This window comes from Brachycentrus maculatus, unplaced genomic scaffold, assembly GCF_059751285.1.
Source record: "Brachycentrus maculatus isolate JH-2025_06_01 unplaced genomic scaffold, ASM5975128v1 h1tg000091l, whole genome shotgun sequence".
Taxonomy (NCBI): domain Eukaryota; kingdom Metazoa; phylum Arthropoda; class Insecta; order Trichoptera; family Brachycentridae; genus Brachycentrus; species Brachycentrus maculatus.
The window spans coordinates 1455360-1468424 of NW_028280845.1; the positions used below are offsets into that span (position 1 = coordinate 1455360).

A 13065-nucleotide genomic window follows, 5' to 3' on the forward strand; every position below is an offset into this window, starting at 1 on the left:
GTGCATAGGGTACTGCATCATATAAACGCAGTGTTATCTTGATCGTTAACACACGAAGGAAAGGTGATCAGCCCTCCGCTTCAGGTACCAGTCCAGGGTAATATTGAATAAATATAAGAGTAAAAAAACACTTTTATTAATTTGACCCCCCCTGGGAATCGAACCCGGGACCTCGAGAACGGTAGCCGAGCGTGCTGACCATTACACTACGGAGGCGTTACATTACACACTACATTACACTACAGTATTTGTATAAGTGATTAGTTATTCGGATTTTCTCATATTTTTCCTTTAAACATGCTTCTTACCTTATATTTTATAAAATATGCCTATTAAATGTACCTTTTATTGCTTTATATATTACATTTTGCCCTGTTTTTTCTAATTTCTTTTTCAGCCTTGTTAACCTTAATACCATGTCCCAAAATGAGTAATGGAAATTACTCATCGGGAATATTAAATGTATGTGTAAAATATGATGTGTTAAATTAAAATGCAGTTCTACAAATTAAACGCCAAATCTATAAATAAACAATCAATATAATTTTGTTTGTGTTTTGTATCATTTATTCATATCTAAATACAGTGTGCATATTTTGTAAAAAAAGTTTTTTGTTTTATTTTGAACCTATTTTTGTATAACGGACTTTCGGCTTAAACGGACACCCCAAATAGTCCGTTATATCGAGGTTTTACTGTAACAGTAAAGTATAACCAATAAATGACATTCATTCATCAACGAGGTATACAACTCGGCTGTCCAAACTCAAAACACAGTAAGGGACATTTTTTTTGTAGTACGTTTTTTTTGCATTTTTGGAGTAACTGAGTAGATTCTACTTAGTCCAAAAATGCAAAAAAACGTACTACAAAAAAATGTCCTTTACTGTGTTTTGAGTTTGGACAGCCGAACTGCTCGTAAACTAGATACAAAGCGAAAAGATAACCTATTTTTGACAGCAAATAAAAAAAAAGATAAAAGTTGACATTTTTTTTTCTTTGCTGCAATATTTACACACTCGTTTAAACATCGTTGTTCACAAGATAAATATTAGGCAGTTATGTGACGTAATACCTCAAATCAAGCACACAATTGGGTGTCGTAAAGACAAAGGCATATCGAATGTAAATTCCTTTATTTTATGTAGTTGATACGATTATGAGTGTGAGCAGGGGCGTGCATTCCATATAGGCAGAAAAACAGTGCCTATCCTAACTTACCCGCGCGACATAAAAAAACGCAACCATTACTTGTACAGTACAGTAACCTTACCTTACCAAGTCTTATAACCCTTTAGGTAGGCAGAGAGAATAGAGCGCCACACCACTCTGTCCTTGCAAACATTCTTCGCCTCTTCCACGTTCATGCATCTCCTCATACATACCCGCCGATTGTTACGACTCCTAACCTGACCACTTTCAAGTATTTGGCATACCTGATCGTGCCATGTTTTTCTCGGTCTTCCTCTGCTTCTTTTTCCGCTAACATTCGCCTCATAAATTTGTTTTAAAAAATGTTAATAACATTAGTTTATGAGCATTCACCGAATATATAACAACTCGGTGAGTGGTTATCTAATAATATTATTAACATTTTTGTAAAATAATAAATAAGTAAAAATGACTAACCACAAAGTAAATGCTTTAAATATGAATAATATTGAAAATACTTTTAACCCTTATACACACCCGATGGTGCATAGGGCACTGCATCGTATTGATGTGACGTGTTATCTTGATCAATACTTACTTGAGGGCGAGGCGATCACTCCTGCGTCTCAATATATATTTATTTTTTTAACCAATTAACGGGTAATAAACTTACCTTAATAGAAAGGTATTTATATGATGTAAAAAATAAATATAAGAGTGTAATATCACTACTATTTATTTTCACCCCCCCCTGGAAATCGAACCCAGGACTTCCAGCACGGTAGCTAAATACGCTAACCATTACTCAACGGAGGCGGACACCATACTAAGTGGTACCAGCTTACCTTATTACCTTCCTCAACTGCCCAACCCTAGTAAGTCGTACCTAGCTTACCTTACTACCTACCTCTATTGCCTGCCCTAATTAAATCTCTGCGCACGCCACTGAGTGCTAGTTGACAAGCACGATAATCCATAACACAAATCAGCTATAAAATTATCTATGTATCATATAACGGTAATTCAATGGAATTCGATAAAAATATGATAAGATTATGTAATCTCAAAACGTTAACCAAGTTCTCTAAATTGTTTACATTCTTTTTGTATTTGTAACCAACTAACTAACTAACCGTCACGCCGATTCTCCGCAGGGGTAGGCAGAGAGAATAAATAACAAATAACATTTTGAGTACGTCCAAATACTAGTTTACAAATCTGGGTTTCTCCACTTACTTAGGAGGGAGTACTTTTTCATTTTTGACATCTAAACAGAGATGAAGTCGGAAGTCTGGGCATTTACAATGGAATCACCCAAAAACAGTATAAAACCGCGCACGCATACGTAAAGTGGAGAACACACACAAAAACCTACTGTGGTACTTGTCGACAACGGTAGGTTAAAGTGTACTTATAATAAAAAGTGGTTAAAACAAAGTTGTTTAGTTTTATAAAGTTTAATATGAAATCATTAAATCGCACCAAAACGGAACGATTTTACAAGCTGGAATTCTTGATTACTCAAAATTATTTATAATGGAAATGTAACGTTTTGATGAGGACTTCCACAAGTGGGAAATGGTGGTTTGAAATAAGTTTTTCGTGCTCATAGGCTGGTCGTGGATTAGGGCCATTTTGATCATTTAGACTGCAATTAATACGGCGAGTCTACTCCGCCGTGACTGGCACAGCGAGGCACCGAAATGGCGGGAAAACGAAACATATCGCACGAAGAAGATTGCATCACTGAATTAAATACAGCCCTGTTTTGTCAAAACCCTCGAAAGGGGTGGGGAAATGATCCAACTGACCTTGCGAAAGAAATTAAAGAAATAATTGTATTATTTTTCGACACCTCATCAAAGATGAAGAAGAATATGGAAGTCTGGGCATTTACGGGGCTGACGATCGTCATAGGCTGGTCTAAGTGATTCATTTTACACATGTGTGGCATTCACCAATTCTACCCATTATTGAACACCCCCCCTACTCAAATTCTTGGAAATTCTATATATATGAACCTATTTCGAAACTCTGTTCTTGAATCACTAGAACTTCACTAGAGACACCTACTGGTGAGATGAAAAGAACCTTGTGAACAAGTATTTGGACACACTCAAAATGTTGTAAATAATTATATCTTGAATGATTTTTACTGAAACTTCGGTGGCACATTTAACGAAATTAAAGAAACTATATTATATTATTTTTTGACATCTCAACATACATGAAGAAGAATATGGAAGTCTGGGCATTTACAGGGCTTACAACCGTCATTGGCTTGGTCGTAAGCTCTCTAAATGCCCAGACTTCCATACATGTTGAGATGTCAAAAAATAATGTAAAAAATAACTATAAAATAATTTACCCCATTTTATAAAGTAAATACCCAAACTTACACATTCTTTTTCGTCTATGTTGAGATGTCAAATTGTAAAAATAACTAATAAAAATTGGAAAAAGCCATTTTATTCAACAAGGATTTGGACACACCTAAAATGTTGCGAATAAAATTACTGGTCAAATTATAAGCTTCATAAAAATTTGAAAATCATGTTTCCAGGCGTCTCCCAGTATGTAATATAATTTCCTCCCTCACAACCCAGATTTGTGAACAAGGATAGATTGAACACAAATGTTGTGAATAGATTAGATTATAATTTCCGGCGTTTCTCATGTGTGTGATTATAATCCAGGATTCGGATCTCACATACTAATATAAGAGTTTCTGCTTAATAAAAAGCTTCTTCACATCTCACCAATAGATGTCTCTAGTGAAGTTCTATTGATTCAAGAACAAGGTTTCTAAATTGGTTCATGTATACAGAACTTCCAAGAATTTGAGTAGGGTGGTTGTCAATAATGGGTAGAATTGGTGAATATTACACGTGTGTAAAGTGATCACTTAAACCAGCCTATGACGGTCGTCAGCCCCGTAAATGCCCAGACTTCCATATTCTTCTTCATCTTTGATGAGATGTCAAAAATAAAATAAGATTTATATCAAGTAAGTAGAACGAATAATCAATTTTGTCTGACGTGTTTACTTTTAAATTTTAATATCTGTTTTTTTTGGTAATAATTTTCAAGCGCCAAAGGTCACCTCTAATACAATGCAGGTATAATCGGATAAACAAACACTTCAGGAATATTTATTACGTATTTTTTCTAAGAAACAACGAAGTGTGAATCAATTCTGCAACTAAAAACATGAACGTCCGAAAATTTATTGACTTAGAACGGACTATGACGTGCTATTTAGAGTATACAAATATTAATAACAACTATTCGCTGGTCTCATTAAACGACATGTTATTTTTTGACATCTCATCAAAGATGAAGAAGAATATGGAAGTCAGGGCATTTACGGGGCTGACGACCGTCATAGGCTGGTTTAAGTGATCACTTTACACACGTGTAACATTCACCAATTCTACCCATTATTGACAACCACACTACTCAAATTCTTGGAAGTTCTATATATATGAACCAATTCAGAAACCTTGTTCTTGAATCACTAGATCTTCATAAGAGACATCCATTAGTGAGATGTAAAGAAATGCCCAGACTTTCAGCCCCGTAAATGCTCAGACTTCCATATTCTTCTTCATCTTTGATGAGATGTCAAAAAATAATATGAAAATAACTCCTGCAATTGGAGATAATCCAGATTTTGTGAACAAGTATTTGGACACACTCAAAATGTTGTAAACGACATGTTACATCTTTGGAAATAAAATTAAAAGAAAAGAAAATAAAATCTTAATATTTTTCTTTATTTTTTTTCTCTTTTTAACACCATTTTTTCTTTACATCTACACTGTGACACGTGTTTCGATGTATTCCGCATCATTTTCAAACACGTGTGTGAAGCTAATTCTAAATTTTTGAGTTGGCTCCTTGGGACGTTGAAGGATAAAGAGAGGGTAGGAATGTTATATAAAAAAAACTAACTAACCATCACGCCGCTTCCCCGCAGGGGTAGTCACACCACTCTGTCTTTGCAAACATTCTTCGCCTCTTCTACATACATGCATCTTCTCATACATACTCGACGATTATTACGACTCCTGACCCGGGCGCTTTCAATTATTTGACATATTGTGTGCAAGAAATGTGATTTATTGATTTATTTAAAAAAAATCTAATATTGATGTGGCGTTCTATTCTCTCTGCATGCACCGGAAGGGAAGCGGTGTGATAGTTAGTAAGTGAGGTTTATGCCCCATATAGGTGTAAAATAATTTTTGAAGATAAACTAGATAAAAAATGAACGTACAACATTTTGAGTGTGTCCAAATACTTCAAATCAAATCTGGATTATCTACAATTATAGGAGTTATTTTCATATTATTTTTTGACATCTCATCAAAAATGAAGAAGAATATGGAAGTCTGGGCATTTAATATAAGAATTTCTGCTCAATAAATAGCTTCTTTTCATCTCACCAATAGATGTCTATAGTGAAGTTCTAGTGATTCAAGAACAATGATTCAAAATTGGTTCATATATATATATATATATAGAACTTCCGAGAATTTGAGTAGTGTGGTTGTCAATAATGGGTAGAATTGGTGAACGTTACACGTGTGTAAAGTGATCACTTAAACCAGCCTATGGCGGTCGTCAGCCCCGTAAATGCCCAGACTTCCATATTCTTCTTCATCTTTGATGAGATGTCAAAAATAAAATAAGATTTATATCAAGTAAGTAGAACAAGTAATCGTATCTGTTTTTTTGGTAATAATTTTCAAGCACTAAAGGAATGCCCAGACTTCCATATTCTTCTTCATCTTTGATGAGATATCGAAAAATAATATGAAAATAACTCCTATAATTATAGATAATCCAGATTTGATTTGAAGTATTTGGACACACTCAAAATGTTGTACGTTCATTTTTATCTAGTTTATCTTCAAAAATTATTTTACACCTATATGGGGCATAAACCTCACTTACTATCACACCGCTTCCCTTCAGGGGCATGCAGAGAGAATAGAACGCCACATCAATCTTTCTTTAAAGATAATATTCACCGCTGCTCAGTTTTGGTTTTTTATCAGTCCCGTAAATATGGTTTGGTAGTTCTTATGGTCATCATGACATCTGCTGACGGTGGGAGTGATGATGGCAATAATTCAATGATTATTCGCCAAAAACGCCTTGTTCTGATTTCTTACAGAAGTAGCGGCACCATAATAAACAGAGTAATAAAATACAACTAACGATTCAATAAAAAAATACAAAAAAAACTTTGGAACAAGATGAGATAATTTGTAATGGCGTCTCAGTGGTCTTATTGTGATCTACCGCGCTAAGCAAGGAAGTGGTAACTGACGTTTTAATCGACACGCGTATAAACGATGTATCATAATTCACTACATTTTGGCTGTTTACAAATCCTTGGTCACAAATCTGGGTTTCTACACACGTATCTTTATATTTTGACACATCGCTCCCTCCTTTCAACAACGTCATATATCAAAAATCGTCAATTTTCAGTTGTGCGTGTTTTCGTAATGCCCATAAAATGTACTATATCCCAGCAAAAGCTGCATATTTTAAACATAATATTTACCTATTTTTTTTAACATTTTTTTTTAAATAAAATTAGTATATAACCACTCACCGAATATATTATATATTTACCCGCATATATATATATATATATATATATATATATATATATATATATATATATATATATATATATATATATATATATATATATACATACTCCGCATATCATATATTTTCATAATATTTACCCGCTACAGGGCAGAAAGTGTTGTTTTTGCATTTTGAAGAAAAGGTATTGTTTAATTATTTTTTTAAATATCTTAAATATGTTTCAAATGAAGAAAACGCCTTCAAGTTTTACCTAAAAAGATCTGTTGCACAGTAAAAAGTTCAATAAGTGGCTTGATATTTATTTTTAATACATTTTATTATACTTATTCTTAAACCTTAAAAACTATCTTCTGAAAAATCAAGTTTTTTGATATATGACGTTGCTGAAAGGAGTGAGCGATATCAACGTATGTAAAATAATTCGGTAAAGATGTTGCATACATTTAAAAGAGCCTCTGCTAAATTTTTCATGGTTTGCTTAGATGCACCATTTAGTGCGTATAACGGGTAGAAGAAGAAGAAGAAGAAGAAGAAAAACTTCATTTCATATTTGAATTGTTAAATTATCTACACAAATTATTTTTCAGTAAATATCTTACAAAAACTAGGCAGATTACAAATCTACGAAAAATATTTCAAGTGTGTGAATGGCGTGTGCCATGTTAGTGACGTATAATATTGTTTGCATGCTGGTGTAGTGATTGTCCTGACGAAGAGGTACCCGTCGAAACCGGTAGTAAATCGTCAGGAAATCAAAATTACTAACATTTTTGTATAAAAAGTAAAAATGACTAAACACTATTCAAATGCCATAAAAATGGAAAATAATTTAATTTTTAATTTGAGTTTCATTTAGTAAAAACCACTTTTTCTTAAAATCTATTGCGACACTTGTTTCGATGCATTCCCCATCATTTTCAAAACCGTATTATGCGGAACGCATCGATACACGTGTCACGATAGAGTTTAATAAAAAGTGATATTTACCAAGTAAAACTTAAATAAAAATGTACACATATTACCACAATGTCACTGCCGACTCAATCAAAAATGTATTTTCATATTAAACGTCGGTTACCCCTTCTACGCTTAGTACTGCAGTTAGGATGAGATACGCTATGGCATTATAAAAGAATCAACGGAGCAAAACAGTCACACCATTATTTTTATTATCAAACAGCCATTATAATGTTTATCATAAAAGACTGGTGGGAGGGTCATAAACAATCATTTTAGGAGGAAGAAAAAAACGGGAAAATACGCAAACAGAGCGACCCACGGTAAAAAAAATTAATTGCACAGCGTTGACCGACAGTATTTCGACTACAATCGTAATTCGGAGGTTAACTAGATGACATTAATCCAATTATCACCTCAAATTTGTCATATAACTTCCATTTCAGACAGTAAAAACATTGAATAGACGACATCGTCACTCGAATACATAATACAGAATTTTATTGTCACGAGCATATCACCAGTTAAGTTATTACGTACTCAGTTGTTATTTATTTTTAATTTTAAGGTATGGCGTGCCTTTTAAGGGTGAGATCCCAAACATACAAATTCAGAACGCGACCGGCTGCGCGAGAAGCTAGACGTGTTGTTTCCGCACAATTTTTCAAAAGAATACATATGCATTTATTTCATTTTTTAACTTCTCACCTTTCACCCTTTTCTTTTCAAAATCATTTATTTGTGCCGAAGAAAACTATGTTTTCAATACAAAAACGATTTCGTTGCGGGCTATCGAATATCCCGCCTTAACGTTATGTGTATGTACACACACACATATATATATATATATATATATATATATATATATATATATATATATATATATATATATATATATATATATATATATGTATATATATATGTGTGTGTGTGTATATATATATATATATATATATATATATATATATATATATATATATATATATATATATATATATATATATATATATATATATATATATATAATATATATATTTAGGTGTTTGTAGCTGGGGCAAGGGGCATATGTTGGGGACTGTACCTACCCAGCTGTGTCCAAAAAATCCAAAAAATAATATATCATAACGCTATATATTTTTGAGGAATAAGATACTTGGTTTGAAAATGTACAGTAAAAAAAGTAATACAATTTTCGTTTGAAAAAGAAAATAAGTGAATCTTCCATAATTATTATTTACCACATTTTAAACTGACGGAATCGTAGATTCTACGTTTACGCTATGTCAAAATACACATGTCATCCGGTAATAGAGGCATTGTTTGAGTTAATAACATGGAAGTCCTTCGCTGTAAATTAATAATAATCCAACGCGACTTCCTGCAAGAGATTTGCTTCCAGTTTGACAAAAACAACTTTAAAAGAAACCATTTATCATGCTTAAAATTTGTGGTTTATATTTTGAAAACCCACTCATCTCACCTGAGAACTATAGCGGTGACCAGATCACGTAGAAATACGTGTACTTTAATTAATGATAAATTTTCTATAACTGACAATAGAACTTAGAAAATAACTGTTTTAAAATCTCTATAACTTACAATTTAATATTTTGTCCGCCTCCGCCTCCACGCTTGGCTACCGTTCTGGAGGTCCCGGGTTCGATTCCCAGGGGGGTCAAATAAATATAAGTGATTTTTTCACTCTAATATTTATTCAATATTACCCTGGACTGGTACCTGAAGCGGAGGGCTGATCACCTTTCCTTTGTGTGTTGACGATCAAAGTAACACTGTGTTTATATAATGCAGTGCCCTATGCACCATTAGGGTGCGGATAAGGGTTTTTTATTTATTATTATATAACAAAATACCTGTAATAAAATAACTGTTATCAAAAAACGATTAAAATCTCAATCACTTGATTTGTTTATTGTAACTGCAGACAGTTGGTAGAATTCCATATTAAATTGTTGGGTAATATACGTCACATATTATCATATATAAGTAAATAAAAGTATAATTTAATACAATAACCGTGTTTAATTTTGGATATATTACCCAACACTTTATTTAGTTTTATTAATTTGGCAGTCACCCAGTGAGATAATGTTTTTGCCAGTGTCAAGTCTTCTTTTCATTTACTAACAAAATAATAATAATTACAATTTAAAAAAAAATAATCATCGTTTAAATGCATTTAATTTTTATTATTATTCGTCCGCCTCCGTAGTGTAATGGTCAGCACGCTTGGCTACCGTTCTGGAGGTCCCGGGTTCGATTCCCAGGGGGTTCAACTAAATATACGTGATTTTTTCACTGTAATATTTATTCAATATTACCCTGGACTGGTACCTGAAGCGGAGGGCTGATCACCTTTCCTTCATGTGTAAACGATCGAGATAACATTGCGTTTATATGAAGCAGTGCCCTATGCACCATTGGGGTGCGGATAGGGGTTTTATTTATTTATAGCGGTAGCTATGTCGTAATATATATCCATTTTTTAACTTAAATTTACATGGTAAATACCAGTATTTCTTAATATCTATTGTGTCATGCGTTTCGATACATTTCGAATCATTTTATTGTATCTTCACATTTCAATTCAAAGTTTGCTTGGTTAATTCCACTTTATTAAAAAAATGTGAATTTTGTTTTGATGCATTCCGTATTTTTCTCAATAATTGATGCAGAATGGATAGAAACACATGTCACAATAGATTTACGAAGTAAAATTTGAATTTTTATTTATTGAATTTTGATATTCAAAATGCATTCTGTAAAATGAATATCCAAAATCGTATAGGACACATTTCCATTCGAATGGCGCAGTGCATGAACACATCACCGAATATTGCGTTTCAAATTAATACTAGTTCAATGGAAACGTTTTTGGATTAATTGTATGCAAATTTTAAATATTAAAACGCATAAAATATGAATAAAACGTAATAAAACGTAATGTATCATACGTTTTGGTATGATACATAAAATAAAATAAAAGACGGAAAAATGTAGGAAAACATCGAAATTTTCGTACATTGTTGTGCAAATAAAACCAGTATTAGGGCGTTGGTGCACTACACGGAATTTTACCGTCCGGCATTTCAGTTAGCATATAAAACGGATGATTGGCTTGAGCTTTTATCTTTCTTTCTTCGGATCGGTACGCTTGATCGGTGCGTCATCACGGTGCGCGTAAATTCGATCACGCTAAACTGTCGTAGTCGCTTTCATTTTTCAAAACCGGATTGCCGGACGGTAAAATTGCGGGTAGTGGACAAGCGCCCTTTGTGTATCAAATGAGAGCTATGTAGCTGTTCAAATCAAAACATTTATTTAAAAATGATTGTCAAACAAATTAATAATCCAAATATCTCGTGAATTGCTAATTTCAATTCTCGGAAAAACCGCTTTACTAAAAAAATATGTTGGTATCAATACGGATTTCATTAGAGAATTATTGGACCAGATATTGTTTACCGAAAAATAAAGATTGTTTATTTTATACCCGGAACGACGAATAATACCACAGGTCTACTTACGCGAACACGAGTTAATTATTAAAAAACTAAATATTATAAGTTATGTGAAATACTAAATAAAAAAAAATAAAAAAATATGCGAAATTTGGATGATATTTCGATTTGCCGAAAATTATACAAAATACATACTTTCTAAACGTATTTATGCTATAAGTCATAAACTAACATTATTTAATATTAATTTATGTATATATATATATATATATATATATATATATATATATATATATATATATATATATATAATGATATATATTTATTTTCCTTCTGTAAGCAGACTATTATATCAGTGTTCCCCATATTATCTAAAGTCAAAACGATTTAACACATTTAGTTAAAAATGATATTATACAATGATCACACATAAGTCATTATACCAAATTTAATTTACTTAGCTATTTGTTTTCTAATTTATTCTTGTGCGTAAAAAAGGGAGTAGAGGATACTTCAAATCGCTCTATTGTAAAGAAGATTTATTTGTGAATTTATCTAATGTAAACATATTAAAAAGCATCAATAAAAACCGAACAGACCCCTTTAAAAACATGTATTGAAAATAAAATAAGCCTTTTATTATTATTCACCTGAGTAAGGTCGGGAGACGCCGTTCGAACAAGCTGCTACGGCTGGCATCGCGGCGGTGAAAAATGGACGCGTTCGGAAATTTTTAGTATCGCCTCAAGTCGCTGCACCCCTGTCGTATTTTTTTCAAATGTCGCACAATTATTTTCGTTTTTCGGTGATTAGTTTTCACGCACGTGTCGTCGGATGCGTGGACGCTGTGCAAGATGCTCCTCTTGCGACGATCAGAACAGAACTGAGCGTCGACCGGCGACTGGGTGAAGTTGAAGTGTCGCAGGGTCCGTACGAAGGCGGAGTGTGGGATCCAACCGCACAGTCACGAATCAAAGGTAAACAGACGATAAAACTAGACCAGCGAACAAGCGGAGTTTTTCATTTACTCAACAAATTCATAATCTCAGCATGTTGCTTGGTATTTTTTGATGCGTGACCCGCTGATTTGGACGGGTCCGGACGGTGATGTTGTCGACGAAGGTGTTTTGTTGATGATACGATGAGATACTTTTGTATACATGGTGTTGATTAGGTCAGAGTGCGTACTTGGGTGAACATTTTGGATGATGTATGGATATATTTGCATGGGGCAAATAGTCATCGACGAGATCATCTCGAGTTGTTCGTGTCAAGTGACAGCTCTATAAATATAGGCCAGTCGTTGCGCAGATTTTAAATGCGCCAATAAAAAAAAACTGTTGCCGCCTTAATCCAGATTTTAAGGACTCCAACACTGGTATGTTGGATCACGCCTATTCTTAACATAAGTATGATAATAATAGTAATAACCAAAAATGAATCCAATTAAAATATTTGCAACAGATAATAAATAAACAGATAAAAGAGTTTGTGCTCAATATAAAGCTTCTTTTCATCACGCCAATAGATGTCTCTAGTGAAGTTCTAGTGATTCAAGAACAATGTTTTAAAATTGGTTCATATATATATAGAACTTTCAAGAATTTGAGTAGTGGGGTTGTCAATAATGGGTAAAATTGGTAAATGTTACACGTGTGTAAAGTAAAAACTTAAACCAGCCTATGGCGGTCGTCAGCCCCGTAAATGCCCAGACTTCCATATTCTTCTTCATCTTTGATGAGATGTCAAAAAATAAAATATTTGCATGTTTAGATATTAGAGGAAAATCGTTGTATGATATAAGACACTAGAGAGGAACGTAAAACTAGGGATAACTGAAAAGGTT

At 33.2% G+C, this 13065-nt stretch overlaps 1 protein-coding gene across 14 annotated transcripts in view; it reads right to left on the reverse strand.

The window, feature by feature from the left end:
* The window catches only part of CLIP-190 (Cytoplasmic linker protein 190), a 136677-nt gene that overhangs the window by 85211 nt on the left and 38401 nt on the right, over positions 1 to 13065 (reverse strand). For 2 of the 14 annotated variants that reach the window (XM_088258179.1, XM_088258177.1), the window contains exon 1: positions 11870 to 12104. The exons of 10 other annotated variants lie outside the window; for them this stretch is intronic. In XM_088258179.1, coding sequence (XP_088114305.1) covers positions 11870 to 11918 — 49 coding nt within the window. In that variant the 5' untranslated portion in view covers positions 11919 to 12104. Of the gene's footprint in view, positions 1 to 11869; positions 12143 to 13065 lie in introns of those variants that run through there. 2 more of the 14 variants (XM_088258180.1, XM_088258181.1) reach the window with 2 other exon arrangements.